This window comes from Crocuta crocuta, unplaced genomic scaffold (assembly GCF_008692635.1).
Source record: "Crocuta crocuta isolate KB4526 unplaced genomic scaffold, BGI_CrCroc_1.0 scaffold96, whole genome shotgun sequence".
NCBI classification, from domain to species: Eukaryota; Metazoa; Chordata; class Mammalia; order Carnivora; family Hyaenidae; genus Crocuta; species Crocuta crocuta.
The window spans coordinates 9,172,451-9,199,162 of NW_027531522.1; the positions used below are offsets into that span (position 1 = coordinate 9,172,451).

General features: G+C 41.9%; 1 protein-coding gene across 1 annotated transcript in view; it reads left to right on the forward strand.

Annotated features, from left to right (window-relative positions):
- Nucleotides 1–26,712, forward strand: part of CUBN (cubilin) — a 298,802-nt gene that overhangs the window by 247,183 nt on the left and 24,907 nt on the right. The window contains exons 60-64 of the mRNA XM_077772461.1: nucleotides 10,047–10,255; nucleotides 19,456–19,618; nucleotides 19,976–20,181; nucleotides 23,089–23,236; nucleotides 24,346–24,527. Of these exons, the coding sequence (XP_077628587.1) occupies nucleotides 10,047–10,255; nucleotides 19,456–19,618; nucleotides 19,976–20,181; nucleotides 23,089–23,236; nucleotides 24,346–24,527 (908 nt within the window). The remainder of the gene's footprint in view (nucleotides 1–10,046; nucleotides 10,256–19,455; nucleotides 19,619–19,975; nucleotides 20,182–23,088; nucleotides 23,237–24,345; nucleotides 24,528–26,712) is intronic.

Sequence of the window (26,712 nt, forward strand, 5' to 3'; positions counted from 1 at the left end):
ATATTATAAATAATGTTTCTAATCACACAAATATTATGTATGACTATATAATATATATGCATATGTAATATACATATAATATATGCATATTGTAGCTCACAATACATATTATAATATATTAATATAATTCTATAATATCACATAATATATGCAATGAAGTAACATTGTCTTTCTGATGTTGACAGATAAATGTCATGTCTGTTTTATTGGCTTTCCATGGCATATTGATAAAGAATTAGCACAGTCATGTGGAATATAATTGCACCGGAATGTAAGGGTAGTAAATCTCTGTGTAACAAATAAAACCTTTTAGCCCAAAATTATGGCCTCCAATTTAGTAAAATTCTTACTACAGGATTCTGACAAAATGAAGTGATTTGCACAGGTATTTTTATGTTTTAGCCCTGTTTAGTACTCTTATAAAGATTAGTTACTGAATTGGGAATTAAGTCACAAAGACGTTATATAACTTGGCCAGGTAACTTAGCAGAAGTGGCAAAATAGTCCTTGTCTCCACTTTGCCTCCACCAGAGTAATAAACGTTGAAATATTCATAGCACAGTGTGCAAGCTAATACATCAACAGGAGCAACCAAACGGTTCCGCATCATTGTTGAAATGATTATTTTAAAGCTATGGGAAATTTTGTCTGGTGTTATGAATTCCACCTCTTTTATATTACAATCTATTTTATGACTGCTAACTAGCACATTGCTATTAAGCCTGTTTTCTCTAAACAGAACACTTAAAGATTTTTTCTAAGTTTTGATTTTATAATTGTCAATGTTAAGTAAATAAAGTCATACTTCTGCTATTACGTTACTGAAGATTAATGACATACAATATGGCATTAGTTTCAGGTGTACAACATAGTGTTTCATTGTTTATAAACATTACAAAATGGTCACCACAATAAGTCTAGTTACCATCTGCCGCCATACAAAGTTGTTACAATATTATTGACTATATTCCCTCTGCTGTGCTTTACATCCCATTGTCTTACTTTATTTTTGTAACTGAAAATTGTACCTCTTATTCCCTTTCACCTATTTCATCCAATCCCCTCACTCCCACAACCATTCATTTGCTCTCTGTATCTATGAGACTGTTTATTTTGTTTCATTTGTTTGTTTATTTTGATTTTTAAATTTTTTTAAACATTTATTCATTTTTGAGAGACAGAAAAAGACAGAGCACAAGCTGGGGAGGAACAGAGACACAGAATTTGAAGCAGGCTCCAGGCTCTGAGCTATCAGCACAGAGCCAGACATAGGGCTTGAACTCATGGACCACGAGCTCATGACCTGAGCCGAAGTCAGATGCTTAACTGACTGAGCCATCCAGGCGTCCCACGTTTATTTTGATTTTCAGATTCAACATATAAGTGAAGTCATATGGTATTTGTGCTTCTCTGTCTGGACTTATTTTACTAAGCATAATACCTTCTTGGTCCATCTGTGTTATTGCAAATGGCAAGATTTCATTTTTTTATGGCTGAGTTATATTCCAGTGTGTGTGGGCGCATGCGCGCATGTGTAACCCATCTTTATCCATTCATCCATCTATGGATACTTCCTTTGATTCCATACCGTGGCTGTTGTAAATAATGTTGCAATGTACATTGAAGTGCCTACATCTTTTCAAATCAGTGTTTTCATTTTCTTCAGATAAATACCTAGAAGTGGATTGTAGGGCAGCTCTGTTTTTAATTTTTGGAGGAACCTCCATACTGTTTTTCACAGTGGCTGCACCAGTTTACATTCCCACCAACAGTGCAAGAAGCTTCCCTTTTCTCTATATCCTCGCCAACACTTTATTCTTTCTTGCCTTTTTGCTAATAGCCATTCTTTCGGTGTAAGTCATACATCTTTTATACAGTGTCGTTGCACATTCATGTATCTTGTGCTTTACAAATGATTCAATTTGCTCTGCTTGCTGAAACCTAATACGCAGAGATTAAATTTTCTTAAGTAATAGACCTAACATGATTTGTCATTGCTAATTTTTAGCTAAAGAAGCATTTTTCCACCTTTCAGGCAGTGTTTTAAATATTTTAGTAATATTTTTATTGTTATCCTACTAGCTGTTTCTTGGCAATCAAATATGCCATAAAAATCAACTAAGTTAGCTTTAAAAACAGGTTAATACCTAGGACAAAAACATTGTTTTGTATACATCTAATGTATGTTTATAATATAACAACAACTTTATAAATCAAGAAATAGGTTTAATTCCAAGAATTCCCCTTGTAAACTTAGGCTAGGTATGAAGATTCATCTAATAACTCTTTATATTTTCTATTCATTCCTTCATTGTTTATTCAACAATTTTCACCAGCTACATGCTGCACAGGCAGTGAACTCTTGGAATTACAAAGATGAACAGAACAAGGTGTCTGTTCTTGAGAGTTTCATCACGTTAGGAGGTGCCTGCATGGCTCAGTATCCAACTCTTGATTTTGCCTTAGGTTTCACAGCGTGTGAGATCGAGCCCTGTGTCAGGCTCTGTGCAGACAATATAGAGTCTGCTTGATATTCTCTCCCTCTCTTTCTACCCTCCCCTGCTCATGCATACAGGACCTCTCTCTCTCTTTCTATAAACAAACAAACAAATAATAAACTTTTTAAAAAGAGTAGAGGAGTTAGGGGGTACCTGGTGGCTCAATCAGTGAAGTGTCAGCTTCAGCTCAGGTCACAATCTCATGGTCCATGAGTTTGAGCCCCATGTCTGGCTCTGTGCTGACAGCTCAGAGCCTGGAGCCTGCTTCTGATTCTGTGTCTCCCTCTTTCTCTGACCCTCCCCGACTCAATCTCTCCTCCCCCTTTCTCTCTGTCTCTCTCAAAAATAATAAACATTTTTAAAAAGTAGAAGAGGAGTTACTAATTGTAAATTTGGGATAATAAATGCTTTTTGAGGGAAGAATGTGCAAAGGACAGTGGAGGCAGAAAAGAAGGACCTGTGTTTCTTTGGTGTTGAGTAAATAGTTCACAGGATTGTTAGAGGAAGCATCACAGAGAGTGTGAACCCTGAATTGTAGTGTGATTGTTAAGAGTGTAAGCTCTATGGGCACCTGGGTGGCTCAGTCAGTTAAGTGTCTGACTTCGGCTCAGGTTATGATCTCACCGTTCATGGGTTCAAGCCCCGTGTCAGGCTCTGTGCTGACAGCTCTGAGCCTGGAGCCTGCTTCAGATTCTGTGTCTCCCTGTCTCTCTGCCCTGGCCTCACTTGTGCTCTGTTTCTCTCTGTCTCTCAAAAATGAAAAAATGTTAAAAAAAAAAAAAAGAGAGAGAGAGAGAGAGAGAGAGAGAAAAGGAATGTAAGCTCTGGAGTAAGACTTCCCAGGTACATACCCAGTTCTTATATATCCCAACAAGTTTGGCCTTGGACACATTTCCTCTCTACGACTTGATTATCTCATCTGTGAAATGGACACACTAATAGTAACTACCTAATAAAGTTGTGGTGAAGATTAGACTAAAAAATTCCCTGGCACTCATTTAGCGTGTCAAAAATTTCAGCTTTAAATAGTATTAGCTTGAAAGGATGAAAAGGCATTCATTGGGAAAACATTCTATAAAGAGGGAAAAGCACATATAAAGTTGTAGGTGCATGCCATTTCAGAGGCTACAGACTGCCCTGCACATCCTTTGGTAATGCTTTAGGGTATAAGGTGGAGAACAAGTTTATTCTTTGTCGAGATCATTTTAAATATTCAAGGACCTATACCTTTCCATTTAAATTTTAAAGTGAGCATTTAAAAAAAAAATTTTTTTATGTTTTATTTATTTATGAGAGAGAGACAGCATGAGCAGGGGAGGGTCAGAGAGAGAGGAAGATATACAGAGTCCGAAACAGACTTCAGGCTCTGAGCCAGCTGTCAGCACAGAGCCTGACGCAGGGCTCGAACCCACAAACTGTGAGATCATGACCTGAGCCAAAGTTGGACGCTCAACCGACTGAGCCAGCCAGGCGCCCCTAAAGTGAGCATTTTTTAATAGAAACAGAAAGATCTTGTTGGGGGTTGATAAGAATTACAATAAACCTATGCATTAATTTAGGAATGATAGACATTTTTACTATGTTGTGTCTTCCAATCCATGAACAGGTATGTGTCTCCATTTAGTCAGGTCTCCTCTGAATTCTTACATCATTTGTCATTTTCACCACACGATTCCTATGTATGTCCCATTAAGTGTATACCTAAGAATTTCATGTTCTTCGGAGCAATTGTATTTTTAATTTCGGTTTCCATATGTTTATTATTCATATATAGAAATGTGACTGGCTTTTGTGTATTGTTCTTATATTCTCAGCTCTTGCTGAACTCACTAGCTTTATGCATTTTTCCGTAGATTCCTTGGAATTTTCTACATCTGGAAGTAGTGGCAATTTATTTCTTCCTCTGCAGTCTATATATTTTTTCTTGCCTGTTAAATGTCAAGAATTCCAAAGTGATGCTGAATATGAGTGGTAAAAAAAAATATCCTTGCCTTGTTCTGATCTTAAGAGGAAAACATGTAGCTCTTCACCATTGAGTATCAGTTAGTTGCAGATTTTTGTAGATACTCTGTATCAAGTTGAGACAATTCCTTTCGAGTCCTAGTTCCTGAGAGTTGTTATCATGAAAGCAAGTCAGATCTTATTAAAGCCTTTCCTGCATCAGTTGACATAATAATATGATAAAAATATTTGATTTAGCAAATCATTTTTAAAATTTCAAAGTTAGTGAGAATAATTCCCATGAAATGCGCTGGGTCTGATGATGCATACATAAAGTGTGTTCAGTAATACTTAAATAATGCAAAATTAGTAGCAAGACAGTGATAAAATTCTCCTAAGTTTGTTGTACATTGTATTGCTCTTTTTCCAGTGACAGTAGCTACTGATTAGCTGCTGGAATTACCGTTCTTTTAGTATTTTAGTTTTATGCTTCCCAAATATCACCAGACTAAGTACACATTCTAAGTTAAATTAGGCTGGGTCTCAAATTAGGATTTTTAAGTGAGTCCAATTGAGTCATGTTACCAAACACAAACGTGAAAACAAAAACACACAATTCATGTTACAAAAACCACGAAATTGTTTTTCTAGTATAACATAAATAAAATACCTAAAAGGCCATGCCTGTTTGAGGTTAGGAGGTAGAAACATAAATCCAATCTGCTTTTATGGAAAAAGACAAAACATGTTTATCTGGAACCTTGTAGAATTTTTAAAAAAGAATTCACTGCTTTTGGGCAATTGAATAATGCAGCTTTGAAAATCACAGTGAGATTTATTCAAAGAAAGGATAATGGAGCTCTAGCCCTGTGTCCTGTGTGGTTGAAGGGAAGCTAACCTGGTGCACCCCCATTTCCCTAAAGCACCAGCTTCAATGGGTTTGTATTCTGTTTCCTGTGCTTCTGTCTGCTTCCTTTAACTTCCAGCTAAAGCCCCAGCTGGCTCACTGGGGAGCAGGAAAATGCGTGAAGTCAGGCCAGTCTCTATCTGTAAGTATGGCTTCCCCTTCCCCATGTATCCAAGGGTAGCTGTCTAGAGGCAGACGGAGATCCTATCCAGGAGACTTTCAGAACACAATGTGTTTCAGGCCACAATGTAATGTCAGCCACAAAAATGTCAAGCCTCATGATAGCTATTTAGAAATGTATCTGTCCCCACTAAAGGCTTCAAGATGTTTTGTCTCAGATAATAAAACTATTTTGCTTTGTCAGATTTATCCTGGCTTGAGCTTCATTCTGAAGTTTCATTTATTGGAGGGAAGCAATTTCGGATTCGGTTACTGATTTTTAATTAAGTAGAGCTCAACCCACATCTCGCTGCTTACTGCCGGCTTATATTTCCACCATTTCTTTAGCCAAACATTTTCTTTCTCTAAAGAAGTAGCTCTTCTGTAGGAAGGGTTTCCCATTTGGGGAAGACGGTTAGAGTGCCATTTGTTCTCAGGCATAGGGAATGTCATTTGAGAGCATTTCTGACAGGACATGACTGATGAAGTGGGCGCTGATGGATGGGCGTCTGCTGGATGGTAGAATGTGTGTAGCAACACGGAAGGTGATGGATTTATGGTGCTAAACAACATGTCAAGGTTAAGGGTTGATACTAGTTGAGAAGGGCAGGGGGGAGATTTAAAAAGATGAATATAGTAAACAACTATTAATTTCTTGTGTACGAAACTATTTCATAGTCACAGAGTTCTTTGTGTTACATCCTGTTATTGTTGAAGTATAGAAACACAGAGCTGGTAGTGTGGCCAAGCACTTTTTGGTAAAGGATCCTTCTTAGTTAATATTTATCTCTCTATTTCCCCAAATACAAACATTTATGATTCCGTTGCTGTGGGAGGAGCAGAAGCACAGAGCAGTTATACTATGTTTATGGATTAAAATAGAGGAGTTAGAGCAATTATAACCATTTCCTGCACCAGACAGACACCGAAAGGTGTTTACTCATATAATATTATACTTAGTTATATTCACATATATTAATAGACTACTCAAATATACTATATTTGAGTATATAATATTATTCAAAAATGATATGAATTACATAATTCATTCACATAATGTTAAACCTGCTTCAGTTATTTGAATATTTTGGCCAGGACGGTCTGAAGATTATGTTAATTCTCCTTTTTTAAAATTCTGTGTGTATATTCTGTGAATGAAGCAATGCGCTCTATTACAGTTTAATAACTCAGACAAGCTATTTGTGTTTTGGTTGGCCTTTGCCACAGGACTGCTGCATAACAAATCATCCAAATTCAGTGCTTATCCCTGTGGCATCTATTGTTATCACTCGCGGCTCAGCAGCCTGGGTGTCTGCCTGTTCTCAGCTGCAGAAGGACATCACTTGGCTTTATAGTTCAGGCTGCGTTCAGGTCTGCGCTATGTGAGTCCACTTTCTCTTTCCCCAGCAGCTCCTGGACAGAGCACAGGAGCGGAGCCCCAAACCACAAAGCCCACTTCAGACCTCTTTCTTCTTCAAGACGATTAATATTCTTTTTTTTTTTTAATGTTTTATTTATTTCTAGGAGAGAGAGAGAGAGAGACAGTGTGAGCAGGGGAGGGTCAGAGAGAGAGGGAATCACAGACTGAAACAGGCTCCAAGCTCTGAGCTGGCAGTCAGCACAGAGCCTGACGCGGGGCTCGAACCCACGAACCGCGAGATCATGACCTAAGCGAAAGTTGGCCGCTCAACCGACTAAGCCACCCAGGCACCCCAAGACCATTAATATTCTTTAAGTCACTTGGCCAGGCCTCACATCAGAGCATAGAAAAGTATACTCTGTTCATTCTAATGAACTGCAAAGAGAGAGGCTAAAGAGTTAAGGATCATCCAGTGTATCAGTCAGTCTGTGACAGCACGCACCAAGGATTTTTGTGTTCTTGCTTGTGGGTTCCCTGGAAGGAGGGAACATCTTATGACATAAGTCATAGTAGCGCTAGCACTACTGTGCCCGACTACAGTCATCATTTTGCCCTTGTTAATTTGTTAGCAACAATTAGTAGACAAGTGGCAATAAGATAATTTGAGCTTTTAAAAAATAACATTTGATTTTTAAAGCTGGTGCACGAATAGAGTAAAGCTCAGCAATCCCGGCTGCCGACATATAAACCTCCAACACTTAGGGCCCTTGCCGCTCCCCTGCCCACACCATTGCCAAGTCCACTGTCCTGGTCATATGCCCCCAGTCCCGCTCCCTGGCATGTAATGCTACTGCCAGATACATTTTTAGATCAGACTTGATCAGAGAGCGCATTCTGACCCTACCGCTCTGCTCATCAAAAACCTGTCAAATGGATTCCCATTATCCACGGAATAAAGTCTCAAGGTCACGTTCTATGGTCTTGACAGTCGAGGCCCTCTTCAGAACAGCCAGTCGCGCGTCCCAATCCTGTATTCTTCTTCATGGATGGGTCATTTTTATAACACAATTATGCTTTCCTATGCCCATCATCTAAACCCTTGTCCACTTCCCCTTTGGTTATGAGGTTCCTTCAGCCTAGAAGTGCCAGTTCCAATCCCATTTCTACACGGTCTTGTCCTGTTTATCCTTCAAGACCGAAATCAAATGTCACCTCTTCCTGGACAGTCTACATCCTCATAGCCTGAAGTGGTCTCTCCCTTCCTACGAAACTCACAAGACTTACCTTCCTCTTCTATGACACCTATAATTTTCTACATTGTATTATCATCATTTATCTGTCTTGTCACTGCTGTTGGACTACCATTTATCTTTTCCTGCCTCAATATTAAATATGTTTCTGTGACTATTAAAACAGTATTTAATAAATAATACATTTGTCAGTTCATCAATACCCTAAGTCATTGTTCTTCCCTGCTCTGCTTTATCAGTCAGGTCATGTGGTTTTCTTTTTCTTTTTTTAATGTTTCTTTATTTTTGAGAGAGACAGAGAGACCGAGCGAAAGCAGAGGAGAGGCAGAGAAAGAGGGAGACACGGAACCTGAAGCAGGCTCCAGGCTCAAGCTGTCAGCACAGAGCCCAATGCGGGGCTCGAACTCATGAACTGTGAGATCATGACCTGAGCCAAGTCAGATACTTCACGGACTGCGCCACCCCGGTGCCTAGGTTAAGTGGTTTCTTTAAGTAACAGTCAGTCCTCATTGGATACAAAAGCTGTGAAAATTCCAGTTCTTTCTTTAGTGTGCAGGCCTGTTTCATGTGAGCAGATTCATTAGTAGTATGTAGTTCAGCAGTGGGCATTGCTGTTTTCAGAATAATTTTGTCCTAGATACCATCTATGGGTTTATCAGGGACTGGGCCCTGGGATGTCTTTCAACTCTAGGAAACATCTGACTGCAAATAATCTATCATTTTACCTGACTGAGAAGCTCCGGACAGGGCAGCCTGACCTACTAAATAATATACCTATACTGAGAAACACTCTGCACAACTGATATCCTCTGCATTTTAGAATGGCTTCCGTTGTTTCCACGTCCTGTAGAGCCCCATGTCCAAAATATTAGCGCCCCCTAACGTCGAAAGCAATCCTTTGCCTGTTAACAGATAAATACAGTGAGACCGATAAATGAAAGACCAGGGTCAGCGAGATTTAACTTTGAAACTAATAATGATCTATATTTGTGCAGAATGTAAACTTTATGAACATTACTTTGATCACTTACTTAACCCCAATTCCTACAAGAGTCATTTTGAATTTAGCTCATGCTCACTGTTTCAAAATCGTCAGTAATTTTGTCTTCCTTTTACTTTCTTCTCACATCACTTCTGAAGTAATTGCCTTGGACTGTGAAGTGGACAAAACTAACTCCCATGTTCTGATAATTTTGTTCTATTATTTTTTTGGTAGTAGAACATTCTGTCATCTTGAGAGTATTCTTTATCTATCTTTTTGTATTTTTGTTATGAATTTCAAAGTAGACCATTTTTTCCCCAATTAACTCCCTTTTCAGCTTCCCTTTCTTTTTGGAATAAAAATCAAATATATAGTGTGTTTTAATATAAACTGGACCTTAGTGTCATATGTGTGTCGTGTTAAATGCCCCACAGCCTCTTTCTAACAAATTATTTAAATAAAAGTTTTCTTGGAGCCAATTTTCTTGGAGTGCTGGGTAAATTCTTCATAAATCCAGCTTTCCATCTGATAGTGTTCATAAAAGCAGAACATAAAAGTAAAATATGGTCACACTTTCCAGAAGTTTTGTTATGCAAAATACTTTATTTTCTATAAAATTGGATTTTTTCAAGGATAAAAGAAGCTTCAATAAACCCCATCCACTGTTCTAAAACTGCAGATAAAACTAAACACGAGTCCCCACTTTTCCAGGTGACCAGAAGGGGCACTAATGTCAGTAATAGGAGCAGAAAGAAAATATGTAATGAAAAAGCTAATACCGCTGGGAATATTATCTGCATAAGCCCACTAGAGCTCCAGGCACCACCTGATAATGTCCGTGCACGTAGGACCAAACTGGAAACGATATGATTTTTTAAAACCCTCCATGTAAAATTTAAGATCTCTTCTCTTTGGTCTGCGTAGTGACATGTCTTTGTTTTTAACACAGGGCCTCGGCAAGGGTGTGGTGGTTATCTGACAGGTTCAAGTGACACCTTTGCCTCTCCTGATTCTGACTCCAATGGAAGATATGACAAGAATCTAAACTGTGTGTGGTTCATAGTCGCACCTGTAAACAAAGTGATTAAACTCACCTTCAAAACATTTGCTCTGGAGGCCCAAACATATGGACAAAGATGCATATATGATTATGTAAAGGTAAGTATACTGTATTTCTTTTTTTATTTTATTTTAATTTATTTATTTAAAAAAATTTTTAATGTTTTATTTATTTCTGAGAGAGAGAGACAGCATGAGCAGGGGAGGGTCAGAGAGAGAGGTAGACACAGAATCCTTAGGAGGCTCCAGGCTCTGAGCTGTCAGCACAGAGCCCAACGTGGGCCTCAAACCCATGAACCGTGAGATCATGACCTGAGCCAAAGACGGACGCTAACCGACCGAGCCACCCAGGTGCTCCAAGACTCTTGTATTTCTTAACAGAGTCTTCTAACCCAGCCTTCAATATGCTATATGCCAGTTTATACCATTCAGGACATCATAAAAATGTGGAGTACTACTAATGAGTCAAATGATGTTTTCTTCAGTGATATGACATTTATTATTACAGACTCCATCTTCATATCAAGTTAATCTTTAATATGGATGAGCCAGGAATTTCATGTGGCTTATAACATTAGCTTTAAGATTCCTTGTTCATTTGTGCTTTGCAAAGAGGTGATCTGTGGAAAGATGGATTGTATGGAAAGAATACTCTACCTTTGCCAGATCCTACAAGAAAGTTTGTATCTTTACTTTCCATATTACCTGTAGATGTGGAAACTAACTTGGTTCTGAAATCCCATTAGAAGGAAGTCAAGAAACTTTTCTGTCCAATTTTTGCTGATTCCTTAATATTAAATTGTACCTATCAGGCTGTATGACTTCAGATTAAACCTTCTAAGTAGTATCCGCCGGTGTATACTACAACATTTTTTGGGGGAAGACAACACGTGTGGCAAGATTTGTGCCCACGGGGAACTTAAATCTGATTATAAAAGTGGTGAGTGACACATGCAAATCTACAATAAGCAGTTCAGGACAGTCAATATTGATGTGCCAGCCAATGCATTGGATAGAGGCTCAAAGCATTGTGCAAGTTTAAAAGGGAGGAAAGTTCACGATGATCTGGGTTGAACAAGAAAGGCTTCAGAGAGTCCCAAAAAGCATATTCTCAGGAGAGAAGCCATTCCAGGCAAGGTGCACATAAAAAGAAGGCGAGTTTAAAAGTTGGCATATGCATGTTCTTCAAAGGGTGAGGGGACTGCCTTTTTTTTGGAGCGGAATATTGCGAAAAAGTAGCAAGAAGTAAGATCGCCTAAGTGGAGAAATACCCAGATCACAAAGAATCTTGAAAAGTCAAACTAATGACTTCAGATTTGTATGCAGTTCAAAATGAGGAAGGACTGAAGGCTTTCCAGTGAGTGATAACGATGAGAGCACTATTTAGGGAAGACTAATACGGAATCAGCATTGCAGGTGGGTGGTGAGCAGAGCCTGGAGTTTGGACCCCAGGGTGAGGTTACCATTAGGTAAGGAGGGTATGGAGATGGAAATAACAAGCTGGTGGAAGAGGAACTTTCAAGTTTAATCATTGTCTTAAATTTTAAAGAATTCCTTTTCTTTAAAAAGGGGGAAGGAGGAGTCATCGTTGGAGTGCACATTGAGCACTTAATTATACACTGTCATATTTTCACTGTGCTAAGCTCCAAGCCCAGGAGACCAGAAGAATGTCAGTACTCTTAGGAGGAGACCCTGCTGTAAGGTAGGGGTTTAGTTTGGGTGCCAGCAGGGAAGACAGGTGAGCAGAGGATGGAACAGGGCTCCAGAGAGAGGAGAGCGGCACAAACAGAGAGGAGACGCAAAGGAGTGCTTCTGCGGTCGGAAGAACCGCTGTTTTCTTTCCAGGAAAGCAGCAGGGAGCAAGAAAGCCAGGCTTCCGCTCCACTCTGCGAAAGGTACACAGCAAGGCAGTCAGGAGGACAAAAGAGCCAAGACGAGAGACAGACAAGTCATGGGAAAAAAATGTAAAAGCCCGGAAGAGTGGAGGATCACTGAAGTCAAGGGAGAAGAGTCTTTCACCAAGGATGGGTCGTCAATATCATTAAATTATAAATTAGGGGCCGTAGAGGTAACGGTGAAGAAAGACACTCCTCTGATTGATGGACCGCCATGTAACTGAAGCACTGTCACAGAAGTCAGATCAGAGGGAGTTGGTGAAAGATTGGAGATAAGAACGGATGTCGGTTCAGGCCGAATTCTTTTCTAAAATGACAGTAGATGGCCAGAGCAGCAGCAAAGCTGATGTTCAAGACTGTTTGAGAGCTACCCTGATTTTACAGGAAGGTAGTAAACTCTAGAGGTGAGTAGTATGGACTCTAACTCAGTTTTGCCACCAGAAAGATTTCCTCACATCCCCAATTCTTTATCACTTCGTCTATTTAAAAACAAATGAAGGGGCTCCTGGGTGGCTCAGTTGGTTAAGTGTCCCAACTCTTGATTTCAGCTCAGGTCATGATCCCAGAGCTGTGGGATCAAGCCCCAACGCGGGTCCCCCACTGAGCCTGGAGTCTGCTTGAGATGTTCTCTCTCCTCTCTCTCTGCCTCTCTTCCCTTCCCCCCAAAATAAAAAAAAAAAGCATTAAAAAAAAACAAGTGAAGAAAATCACATAATCATACCTATTTTTCAAGGCTATTTTGAGGATAAAGATAACGTATCCTGGAGTGTTCAGCACTGAGTCTGAAATGCAACTTAAGAACAACTTTATCCCCCCGCCCCAAGCTTGTGTAATTCCAGATGGACATGCTGGCTGTGGGATCACTTTTTCTTAAAATATTAAAAATAATTGATTTACATATAAATTATTATAAATGTAAATTCATGCATGATGTTTTGGGTGTGCTCCTGCTAGGAGGAGGGTTGGTTGATCTTCTCATCATTTTCTGAGTGTGGTTTGGGACCGTTATTAAAGCAACTAGCAATTTTCTCAACTTCTTCAAGTTATTTGGGACAAAAATAGCAATCTCAAAAACAAGGAGTTACTATCTAGCTTAAATTAAATGTTCTCTCCTCCCTCTCCTTTTTTAAAAAGAGATTCTGTTCAGGTCTTCTCTTGGTTTTCTTCTAGGGAAAGCAATTTCCCTGTACTGGCAACTTTTCCAGCTTTTCCTAAACTGGCAGATCAAAGAACATTCATTGGAATGTGGAGCCTGGAGGTCCCTTTACTAAAGCGACTCTGTGATAAATGGGGCATTTGTTTCCTTGTAGAATGTTTCTTAGATCTTATGATCAAATCAATTTTTAGAAAATCTAATTTAATTCATTTCTATAGGTAGATATACAAGTGAAAATGTGGTGATTCCATCATTTATTCATAATTATATCCCTATTGCTTTTTTATTTAAAAAAATTTTAATGTTCATTTATTTACTTTTGTTAATTTTATTTATTTTTTGTGAGCAAGGGAGGGGCAGAGAGAGAGGGAAACATAGAATCCAAAGCAGACTCCTAGCTCTGCGCTGTCAACACAAAGCCTGACGCGGGGCTTGAACTCATGGACTGCGAGATCATTACCGAAGTCGGACGCCCAACCGACTGAGCCACCCAGGGATCCTATCACTATTGCTTTTGAAAGGGTTGGCTTGGGAAGTCATTAAGATAGTTACGTTGCAGTAATTATAATTGCAATTGCAGTACATCTCAACTGTGTGTTTCACTGAATGTGGTTGTTGAAATTAACATCACATCCATTCTATAAGGAGTCCTGGGGCATGATAATTTGCCAGGCAGCCCACACCATGGTTATGGAGGGTTAAAGATAGGGTTCCTCTTGGAGCTGTCAGCAAAGGCAGGAGACTGACACATAAGCATATAAATTATTGTACAATATGACAAAAACAATGAATACGAACCATGAACCAAAGTAGAGAAAAAGGTATGATTGATGTCATTTTGGGATTGGGGAAAGGCTTCCTCGGTGAGATGGCTGAGCTGAGTTTTGGAGGAATATCGCAGAAGAGCACTTCCTATTGGGGGACCATCAGACCGAAAGAGGGAAGCTTGGACTTGTAGCTACCGAGTGTGAGCCCAGCTTCCTGCCAGCACCTAAGTCACCTCTCCTGTGGTGAGCAGTGGGAGAAATGGCAGAAGGGGCTCAGAAATGGCAGAACGTCCTAACTGACGTTCCTCTGCCGGGAAAGGTGGAACTAGCAGAAAGGACATTGCTTCTTCCAAACATTGCCCTGCATCTTCCCAACCTAATCTGCCCATTGGAATAGCCAGTACTTTATAGTGCTTCCTTGACCATTGCCAATGGAGGTCCTGTATACTATAGCCTATCCATATAGCTTCAGAAACATAATATAATGTACTAAATGCAATGGAAAAGTATATAAAATAGGGCAGATTTACATATGTAAATGCTGATAGATCTACCTTATGCCACATGATGAAGTCATCAGATTCTTTTGTGTGGCATCACGGCAAATGAAAAAGTATAAATGTAAACTGATTTTAGGGCGGTGGTTGTATTTGCAACTTAAGTGCCACTAATATCACCATCAGCAATATGAATTTCCAAGAGAGTGGAAAAACTAAAAAAATAGCTCTAAATAAAGCAGTCTTCCTCTCACTGACAGCGGGAACTGCATTCTGCACAATGTTTTTGTGTTTATGTAGAGAATGGAGCTAGGCGCCAGGGTCACACAATAGTGAACAGTTTCATGACAGAATTTTCTGGCAGGACATTCGAAAGTTACGTGGGACAGAATCAATCTGCGCTTTGAGAAGCTGTCCCGGGAATTGCAGCGTGGGATTCTGCAAAGTGGCTTCTCAACACCAAATGCCCCGTCATAGCCCCAAATTATTGTGATGACCCCCAAAACACGACATTTTTGCAAAATGCTCTCTGGGAGCATTTCTCCCTGAGGATTTCTGCCTTAACCCACTGGGCATAACCCTTCAGTCTGTGGTCAGCCAAGTAGGAGATCTGTACTCTATCAAGGCATCAGGTTCCTATCCTTTTGAGGTAGTACCTACCATTTATTCTTTATTCATTCATTCAACAATTGTTTATTTGAGTGCCTACTATATTCCAGAGACTGCTCTAAGCACTGGAAAAATCATTGAGTTAAAATTAATAATAATAATAATAATAATATTAAAATTCCCATATTTTTAGATCTGNGGACAAATATGACATTTTCCCCCCTAAGGTTTTGCAGTGAATCAGTGTTCAACCCCAAAGCTGAAAAATCCTTCTCTGTTCTCTTCGGTTCCCAAATTATGCCGAGGCATGTTGTCCGGCAGACTCTAACGGCGGTTTCTCAGTAACATCAAACAATTCATGAAGATGCTGTAAGGTGGCAATGGAGGCATGCTCCAAATAAGAATATGCAAACCCTTGGGGCGCCTGGGTGGCTTAGTCGGTTGAGCGTCCGACTTTCGCTTGGGTCATGATCTCGCGGTTCATGGGTTCGAGCCCCGCGTCGGGCTCTGTGCTGACTGCCGGCTCAGAGCCTGGAGCCTGTTTCAGTCTGTGACTCCCTCTCTCTCTGACCCTCCCCTGCTCATGCTCTCTCTCTCTCTGGAAATAAATAAAACATTAAAAAAAAAAAAAAGAATATGCAAACCCTCCTGTAGTCAAATTCCCGAGGAAACATTAAAAGATAAAGTCCTAAGTCAATGTCTAACATTATGAAGACATTACCTTTGAAAAGACTTAAAGTCCTCTCTTGCCCTTCCTGTCTTATTGCCCTTTTGCATTAAAAGTTCACAGAAATTAAAATCCAAAAGTTTCCTTTCCCACTTTCTCCTACCGCTCAAATTACCAGCCGGATAGAGTACAGGATCCGGCTGTCTTCTGCCAACTCACAGGAGTAATTCCTTCAGCGTCTTATAGGAGATTCAACTATGCTCCACTCTCAGAGTTTTAACAGCTGAGAAAACACAAAATCCTTCTTAGCATTTATCTACATGTATAAAAAGTAGAGCCTAATTCAAGCTCCAGGTCTATAAGAGCTATGCCAGCTGGTGTGGGTCCCCCCCCCCCCAACCACCACCACCAGAATGCAATTTATAGCAGCATGTGACTGTGCAGGGCTTAAGGGCATGGTCCTCAAGGCACCATTTACAACCTAGTCCATGTGATTCCCCATCTTCAGCATTGCACGGTATGCTTCCTCCAACACACTCTGGATCTACCCCGCGGAAGTCCTCCGTGGAGATCTGGCATTACCGGGGGATGGGGAAGCAGGTGGAGACAGTACTGGCTTCAGCTGCACAGGAGTCTGGAAGCCCCTGTCAGTTGTCCAGAAGCCACAAGCTGTCCGTTTCAGCTCAGTTACAAGAAATCTTCCCGGTGGCGGTGATGGCAGCTCGGCGCCAGGCACTGTGTAATTTCTGTCCATCACATTTACTGGTTATCTACTCAGAGCCCAAATCAGATCCTAGAACTCCTCCAGGAGAAGCTGCAAACTCTTTCTCATGAGATGAATGAAACTTCACAGTCGTGTCCCGGTGTGCCTGTTCAGCCCCACGTGCCCTGAGTTATTTGCTGAGACACGGGTTGCCTCTCACCTCTTCTGTGGCCCTCCACACCATGTTCCGTCCAGATGGGGTGCCCTTCTTCTTTGGGGCCGGGAGGTCTCTACCTACTTTTAAACACCACTTCAGTGTCTGTCTGAGGTATTTCCTGACCCCATCATCGGAGTTCTCTTATTACATTTACATCCTTTACTGTAGGACTCACTTTTCTTTATTTTATATATAATTGACACACACAGAAACATATATATATATATTCCATGTATGGCCCTCTCTCTCTCTAATTAGTGTCAATTAGTATCTTGAATGTATGGAAAGCAGTACATGGTACATAGAATAAAAATGCTTGCTGGTACGAATGTGATAATAAAGGTGGCAGTTGTTATAATAACATTTTAATTTGTTTACCAGTAAAGGTGCATTACCTCAAACTTGGCAAACCTGCTCTTCTCTAAAATGAGAGGGATCGGATTATCCATCTCTTCTGGCTCTAAATTCACTAAATTCACATGTAAAGGGGAGAAACAGTGCCACCTAGTGGTAAATTTATTTTCTGTTTATTGTAAAATTATTTTTATTTTATATATTCCTAGCATTTTAGAATAATGTCAGTGGTCACGGCTATTCTGAAGTCTATAACACATCACAGTTGTGTTAGAAATTCAGTGTTTAGGTCTCCACATACATACTTGTTTTGGAAATACCGTGAAGATTATTCAGCTGGAGAACTCTGTTTTCTGATAATACGCTTGAAGGAAATTCAGGCGTCTGCTATTTGGACAGGTGTCTGTTGAAGGTTCCTTAAGGCTGGGAGTTGTTCTGCCTGCTGGCGACACCGCAGTGTATGATCGGTCTTCCCACCTACGAGGCTTATGTTCTTCTTGGGAAAGAGAGCAGGAAAAGTAAATAAGCAAAAATAAGATGCCTTTCGAATAGAAAGATGTTGGGGGCCAGGCAACATTATTAGATGGGCTGGGGCACTCTGAGTAGGTGACGTTTGAGCTGAGACTATATGACAGGGGAGTGTGCCCCACTCCAGAGCGGAAGAGAGAGAAACTGCTCCCCACAGGAGGAGCATAAAGTGGGGAGACTTATTGAGACCCTCCTGGCAGGAGCAGATATGGGAATAGGGCAGTGGAGGAGGCCCAGGAACAGGCAACAGGTAGGTAAAGACTTTTGGTTTCACGTCAGGTGCAATGGAAATATGCTGGAGCATTTAGGGCTGAGCAGAGTATAATCTGGTTTAAGTCTGCAAACATTCAGGCCGTTAGCTCTGCAGACAGTACTGTGGCTGCTCGGTGGAAACAGATATCTTAGGAAAACGTTACAATGGCCAAGGTGGAGGACGATGATGGTCATAACGGGGTGGGGCCCTCTGGCGTAGATTTTGAAGGTAGAGTGGAAGGGATGGGAGTAGATGGGGAGAGAGAGAGAGGAATCAAGGATGACTAAAGTCTTAGGCCTGAGCAGATTAGTGACATCAAGAAGACTTGGGGAGAATGGGTTTGGGAGGGGTGTGTGGTAGGAGAGAGGAACCAAAGCACTACTCATTTATTAGACATTTACTGGGTGCCTTTCATGTGCCAGACATTTCTAAAAGATAGGGACAGGGGCACCTGGGTGGCTCAGTAGGTTAAGTATCCAACTTCGGCTCAGGTCATGATCTTACAGTTAGTGAGTTCGAGCTCTCTGTCTCCCTCTCTCTCTGCCCCTCCCCCACTTGCTCACGAGGGAGTGAGCACAAGTGAGCGTGCTCGCTCTCTCAAAATTAAAGAAAAGTAAAAACAGGACATGGCAGTAACCTGTGCTTTCATGAACCCGCATTGTCTTCAGAGCGGAAGACAGTAACATAGGTGATACAGTAGTATGTAAAGATAACACGTGCTCTAAAGAAAGAACGAAACAGGAGGGGAGAAAGGAAATTTGGGGAGAGTTGACATTTTAAGTAGTGTGGTCAGGGAAGGCCTTCATGATGTGGTGATACTCAAGTAAAGACATGAAGGAAGGAAGGAGAACAAACCATATGGGTGTATAGGAGAAGAACGTTCCAGCAGAGGGAACCAAACTCAACAGCCACGAAGCGGCAGTGTGCTACAGAGAGAATGTTGTGTGGACAGTTAAGGTAGCAGGGGTGGCATGGAGAGCAGTTTCTCTCAGGCCTTGAAGGCCACCATATTGGGTTTAGTTTTTGTAGTGAGTGGCTGGGAAGCAGCTAGGAGGGGTTTTAGCAGTGACCTGGGCTGATTTAACATTTTAACTGTTTCCTCTGGGGGTGCCTGGTTGGCTCAGTTGGACTCTTGATCCGTGTGACTCTTGATCTCCGGGTTGTGAGCTGGAGCCCCACACTGGGTGTAGAGATGACTTAAATGAATAAATACATTTAAAAAATATAAATAAATACATGTATACATAACTGAATCCTCTGACTCATATGCTGAGGACAGGCTAGGGAGGGAAAAGAGTGGAACCAGAGACCCTCATAGGGAATTGACAGTGAGATCCCAAGCATGAGATTTTGGGGACTTGCACCAGAGTGGAAGTGAGGGCCACACAGGGCAAGACAGCGAGGCATCTGCTGGCTCTAATGACAATGACAGTTTTAAGTCAGGTATCACTTTTGCAATGAGAAACGATTTCTAGGCTGAAGATCATTATAATAGCAATGATTCATTAACAACTGTTCTTAAGCTAGAACTCGCTCTGACATCAAGGGGAAGATTCTTAATCATGACCTGTTGTGACTCCACATGCATTTTCGTGTAAAATATGCAACTTCTTTGGGAGTAATGGATAATTAATGAGCTATTTTTCTTTGCAGTTGTATGATGGGGACAGTGAAAATGCTAACTTGGCTGGAACGTTTTGTGGTTCCACAGTACCAGCTCCCTTTATCTCTTCTGGCAACTTCCTGACGGTTCAATTTGTCAGTGACCTAACATTAGAAAGAGAAGGATTTAATGCTACCTATACCATTGTGGACAGTGAGTAAAATCAGACATTTTTATATATTATGAAATACATGTATATTTATACACTAAAAGTAATGCCATGCTTCTATCTGAACACAATGTTAATTACCAAACTCAGTGTTAATTACTAACCTCAGTGTTAATTCCTATGTAAGCTCAACATCAATTACTAAACACCAAGGTAATCATTCGGTGTTTAATTGGTCACACACATTTGGTACAATTCTTAGTCAAGAATATCCCAACTTCTTTATAGAATGATATAAAGTTCTTTGCGCTGGAAGGATAATGAAGAGTGAATTTTAAATACCGTGTGTGTGAGGAGACATGAGTAAAATGTGTCTTAACAAATTGTTGGTTTTTTTCCAGTGCCTTGTGGTGGAACATATAATGCAACTTGGACCCCCCAGAGTATTTCGTCACCCAACTCATCAAACCCAGAGATCCCATTTTCCACGTGTACTTGGGTCCTCGAAGCCCCTCCACATCAGCAGGTCAAGATCACTGTGTGGGCGTTAGAGCTGCACCCACAGGACTGTGACCAGAACTACTTAGAGTTTCAGGACTCACCTGAGGTAATAATTATAGGATGCAGGACAGCGACATCTAGTGGCCTTTTCACCAGTATTTACAAATCACTTGAAGTAAGGAGGGCATAATTAGATACATTACCAAACTTACCTTCCACTTAACCTGTCTTTCAGCCATATACAAACCCCTCTATTTAGGTGTTAAGAAACTTGCACTTACTCTTGTAGATGAGCTCTCAAACTGCCAAGTACATAAGAAACATCCGAGTGTCTAGGTAAAAGTGTGCTCCCTAGGGTCCCCCACCCCCGCTCAGATACTGATGTCCCCACATAGTGCCCATGAACCTAAATTTTGGATGAACGTCTTCAGTATTCTGCTACTAGTGCTCCAAGGACCGTGCTCAGAGAAACACCTGTGGGATCTGTGCATACGACAAACTGAAGGGGTCCATGCAGAACACAGGGAAATAGGTTATGAGGCCATTTGGCACCAGTCCATTGGGACTGTATTCATGGTAATATAAGAGAGGGAAAAAGAGAAAAGTCTAGTTTAGTTACAGAGAGAGAGAGAGAGAGGGAAAGAGAGAGAATTGCCCATGGGCTAAGACATTGGGAAGATAGTTGGACATATACGTGTGAGTATTAACAGAAGGCCTGATTAATATTCAGCATGATTTGGGTGTCATCATTATATGGATCAGTAGCTAAAATAATACAAGTAATGAGATTACCCTGGGAGCATCTGTAAATTGAAAAGGCATGACCAGATACCTGGGGAAACCCCCTAGAATACCTGGATTGCCTTTCAGCAGTTTGAGGAGCAACTAATCCACCCGATTCATTCCAGAGTGTCATATTCAACCCCCCCCCCCAAAATGGCTAGTGATCTCAGAGAATCCAATCCACTGCTTCTTGAGTCTTCAGAGTCCTCCTCACTATAAATCCAGGGCCCCCTAGTTTACATATGGATCTGGCAGAGATAGAAAAATCCAGTTTGGCTGACTCCAACTGGAGAGATCTGAGAAGAGCAGATTTCTGAGCAGATACCGTATTGGCTGAATTTTCAGAAAGCAGACACATCCTCGGCTCCCACTGTGGTCAACATGCAAGGTTATCATCACTCCGTTGGTAGTGGTTTTCAGAACAAGATTCCCATTCCCTTCCTGGAGGGTCATCAAGCCAAGTGCAACAAGACCCTTTGCTTAAAGCCCTTTCATTTTCCCATTGTTTCCTGAAGCTGAGACAATGGCGATGGGAGCCGACCACTACCTGGGTGCAGAAAGGCTACTTAGAATGCACAAGTCATTCTGGATCATAACAGCAGCTGGACTGGCTTCAAATAAGACCCAGTATTTGTCATGAATGCATAACGTCCTTTGAATGAATGAATAAAGGAAAGAAAAGGTTTCAGCGTGGGTAGATTGGGAGGAAAGATAAGAAACTGACTGATAACTAGGAGAAGCTAGAACTCTCACAGTGTCCGAGAGTAGGGAGAGAAGACGTAGTTGGACATTCACGCAAGTATCGTGTGGCGGAGACGTTACAGATGGTGACCAGCTGGCTCTGGCAGAGGCCACCATGGAAAGTAGAGATGAAGGTGCTGGTATTGAGGAACGCAGATTAGGGTGTTCCATGGATCATCTGTAAAAACACTGAAACCTCCTTGAGTTGAGAAAGGAAGAGGGATGCAGAGGACGGACAAGAGCTGAGACACCACAAGTCTTTAATGATGGAAAGTCACCAGAGGGGAAGTGGCCATGGTAAGAAGGGTCGGAAGAACCTTTGGCCAGATGTAGAGACCCTCAAAGGAGAGCTGGNATTATTTTGTTAAAACACACACACACACACACACACACACACAAGAAGTCTTGAAAGGGCTATTTGATTACAATAACAANTTATGGAGGATGCGAAAAGAATGGCGTCCTGCAACCTCCTTGTGGAGGCTTGGAGACCCAAGCTTCACTCAAAGCCACAGAGTGGAAAGGCTCTGGATGTATATAGAGGGCAGCTATCACTGCAGTGAGTGTTCAGAGGAGGCAGCGGGCAAGGTTAGGGAAGGAGCAGCAGCAGCAGACAGTGCGGGGGAGAAACATACATCAGCAATGTGAGCAGGAGCGGGAAACGGGCCTGTAAGTAGGAACCCAAAAGTGAGAGGCTGCAAAGTCTTAACTTTGGTGCTGGTGCCAGTGGCTTTTATAGAAGGATGGGTAGGCACTGGACCGAGTTACCTTACTATCTGGAGAGGCATGGAGGGCTGCCCGGATTTTACAAAGGGGATATGGGGCCCTCACTGCAGGCAGGGACTGCCTTCCGGGATTCACAGTGTTGCCTGGATGAGCTCAAGGGTGGTGAGCTGGGAGCCAAGGGGAAGAGTGCTGGGTTAGTTTTTTTTTTTGTTTTTTTTTTTGAGGGAGGGAAAGAGAGAGCAGGGGAGAGGCAGAGAGAGAGGGAGACATAGAATCTGAAGCAGGCTCCAGGCTCTGAGCCCCACATGGGGCTTGAACCCAGGAACCATGAGATCATGACCCCAGCAGAAGTTGGAGGCTTAAAGACTGAGCTACCCGGGTGCCCCTGGGTTGGTCTTACAGAGTTCAGGTCTATGGGAAAACCCCAGGAGAACTCTGTTGGGCTCAGTCAGCCTCCAGGTGCGCAGAGCAACAGCACAGGCCTGTGGCTATGAAGCCACATGAGGGAGAAAGGGTCTTGTCCTTAGCATCTGTCTCCTGGTTTCAGCAGCAGCTTGGCCTCTCCCTCACCCCCCTCGGGGAGTGTAGGACATTTGTGGATTCTAAAACCAGTGTGAGCCTGGTCGCAGCAGGATTCAAACACGGCACCTAGTTCCCATGGCTGAATATCGAAGCCACACTGTCATATGCACTTCAGTTTCCGCTAAGGTCTATTCTCTTGTGAAACTCAGCCTATCATGACTTGACTTCCGTTTCATTTCAGAGTGATGGAAATCCAGGAATTCAGTTCTGTGGCAGAAATGCTTCAGCCGTGCCGACGTTCTTTTCTTTTACGAGTACGGCGATTGTCGTCTTCAAATCCGAAGTTCTCGACAGAAACTCTCGAGTGGGTTTTACCTATCAGATTGCAGGTGAGCCCTTGAACTTCATCTGTTACTCTGAAAATGGCCGCCATCCCCATTCCTGCTAGAATGGGCTCCTGGGTCTGTTACCATAAACCACGTCCACAACGAGGTAAGAAATTTTAAATGGAAGCCAGGCCCACTTTAGCAGATGATGAAAGCTGGTTTCTCAGGAGGTAAAGTGAAAATAATACTAATTAACATATTTAGAATGCCAGCATATTCTTCAAAGTTGATGTAGTTGGTTAATTTAAATGTATACCAGTTATTTTTTTTAATTATCCACTTGGCCACAAATAGAAATCATTGTATCTTAGGAACTTATTTTGTTAAAACACACACACACACACACACACACACACACACATACACACACACACACAAGAAGTCTTGAAAGGGCTATTTGATTACAATAACAACTGAGAAGTTTATTTCCAGGGAAAATTGTTTGATGTTCGTTTCAAGCTCGATTAATACTAAAGTTGCCTTTGATTGAAACAAGCATATAGTGGAGCCCCTGGGTGGCTCAGTCAGTTAAGTGTCTGACCCTTGATCTCATCTCAGGTCTTGATCTCAGGGTCTTAAGTTCAAGGGCCATGCTTGGGCTCCAAACTGGGTGGGAGCTACCTAAAAACAAACAAAAAACAAATAGAAATGCTTTTGGTGGTTTTACCCAAAATGATAAGGAAGAACCGTTTACCGATTCTATCAGAATGAGTAACTCATCAAAGGATATAAATAAAAATCATCATACGAAAGTCAGTTATAGCTGCAGAGTCTTTGTGCCTAAAAACATCTAAATGTCAGCCAACTCCACTTAAATGTGATTGGGAAAATACATGGAATGCTAGAAAATTCATCCTCGAAGGAGAATGCTCATACTTCATATTTCTCATGCGGGCGTTTTACGTTAACGAGACATCGCATTGCATTTGTGCTGAATGCCATTACTTCGCTTCCTGTGACCCCAGTTATCCCAAAGGTAAGTGAGAAGGTTAAATTAGGGTTTTTTTTCCTACAGTATGTTCAACTTTAAGAATCTTGAATTCTTTCTGTCAGGTTGAAAGAAATTCAAAAATTGGGGTGCCTACATTAATTGCGAATTTTTTTCCTCTAAGGTTGCAACAGAGAATATAACAAGGCATTTGGCACTCTCAAGAGTCCTGGATGGCCAGATAATTATGACAATAACATGGATTGCATTGTTATTCTCAAAGCCCCACAGAACCACACCATCTCCCTCTTTTTTCATTCCTTTGGTATCGAGGACTCAAGTGAATGCACACACGATTTCTTGGAGGTAACATACATTTGGATAGCATCTAAATGAACTATTTAAAAGATGGGTCACTGAAGATTTTTCATCTCTTTCTCTGCTACTTCTAATTATGGATCCCTTCCTTGTTCGTGATTTACTCATTATTCTTTCATTCCATAAATACTTACCAAGCATCTTCTAGCTACAGGCACCAGAAATCCAATAGGGAACAAGGCATAGTCAGGGACCCCGAGGCTCACAGTCTATGGGAAAGACCGATAGGAAAGAGTCAATCCCCGTACAGCTTGGAAAGGACTAACAGAATCAGCATGGTCAGCAGACCTAATGCACTTTGGGGAAGAGAAGCTTCTGCGAGGAGGTGACGTGTACATTTAGAGAGAACTGCCAAGGACCTGGAGGGAGCAGAACCATGTTCCTGGGTGCTTGCACCTTTGTGATTCTTCAGCAGGACCACAAGAGTGGCCTCTGTGTCCTTTCTGCCCTGTACCACCTACCCTAAGTGAGAAGAGCTATTACATTGTCATCCACAGGAAGATGTTCTAACTGAGCCCGTAACCAGCACAGATGGCGTGTGGGGCACAGTGCCTATATTTTACCATGAAAACTCCAGAGCTCACATGGGTGTTCTTTGCAAGCTCTTTTGGAAATGCACTCATTCTCAGGGAGCAAATTGCAGTAAAGCCTGAGACTCCTATATGAAAATGCTGGATTCCTCTGTGAATTGAATTTGAATCTAAACCTTACCTGAAGTTGCTCTAAATGGGCTTTGTTTCATGTAAACAAGAGTCTCCCGTAAGGTTTCCAAACAGTGTATTTGCTCCTCTATGTCTGTTAAGGGGTTTTATTATCCTGGGAAGCCCTCTCCTATAGAATTAATCTGTTCTTTTTTTCTCTGTGTGGGGGGTGGGGAGAGTCAGAGCAAGAGCAGGGGAGAGGGGCAGAGGGAGAGAGAGAGAGACAGAAAGAGAGAGAGAGAATGTTAAGCAGTTTACACGCTCAGCGTGGAGCCCAACACGGGGCTCGATCCCACTATCCTGGGATCATGAACTGAGTGGAAATCAAGCATCAGGCACTCAACCAACTGAGCCACATAGCTGCCCCTTGCTAATGAATATTCTTATAGTGTAGCAAGTACTTGAAGGAAGCCTGGGCCTTTATCATGGCAAATATACTTGTCATGGGAGGAAATGAAGAAGAGATAGATATAGCAGGTAGGAAATACAGGATTGTTTGTGTCAATCAGGACATTAAATTCAGATCTTTGTGCCTCACCCACTTCTGTGAAGTATGAATTAGAAGCCAAAGGAGGGGATACAGAAAAAGGACAGAATAATCCCATCAGTTCAGAGTCACAGTGCAGCTGCCCTCGGTCCACCTGAAGCCTGAGCTGACTGTTAGTGACTGGAGTTAACGGTTGCCATTTTCCTCTGGATGCTGGGACGTGCGGGCTACCTCTCCAGCCCTGGAGGTGGGAACTACGTCTCGTAGCTGCCCTTCCTGTTCCATAGAAGTTGGTTTGAAACTTCCTGTCCAGGAAGCAAAGACAGGAAACCGCAAGTATGGCCTGTAAAGTGTAGCCAAGTCTGGCTTTTGATGGGAAGACTGTAGTAGGGTTTATTGCAACCATACCAGCAAACCTCACCATCCCATTCTTGTTAACCATGGCGGGAGCGGAAATTTCCTGGTGAGGATTCTGCCCATGTTACTACCACACAAAAGCCAAGCTCTGGATCACATTACGAATCCGCATTTGTTTTTAGTGCCTTCACCCCCTCTTTTCAGGGTCCTCTACAGGCTCAGGGATGTCTATTGCTCTCATTGCCCCGTTCACCCTACACAGAGATAAATGAATAGGATGCTAATGGGAATTGAGATCCCACAGCCTCTCCAAGCAGAGCCTTCTCAAGCAAGGCCCAGAGGAAGGAGACCCAAAGGCAAGAATAGAGTGGTAGGGACGCCTAGATGGCTCAGTCGGTTGGGTGTTTGACTTCAGCTCAGGTCATGAGTTTGAGTCCTGAACTGGGGATTTTCTGTCCCCCCCCCCCNCTCCAAGCAGAGCCTTCTCAAGCAAGGCCCAGAGGAAGGAGACCCAAAGGCAAGAATAGAGTGGTAGGGACGCCTAGATGGCTCAGTCGGTTGGGTGTTTGACTTCAGCTCAGGTCATGAGTTTGAGTCCTGAACTGGGGATTTTCTGTCCCCCCCCCCC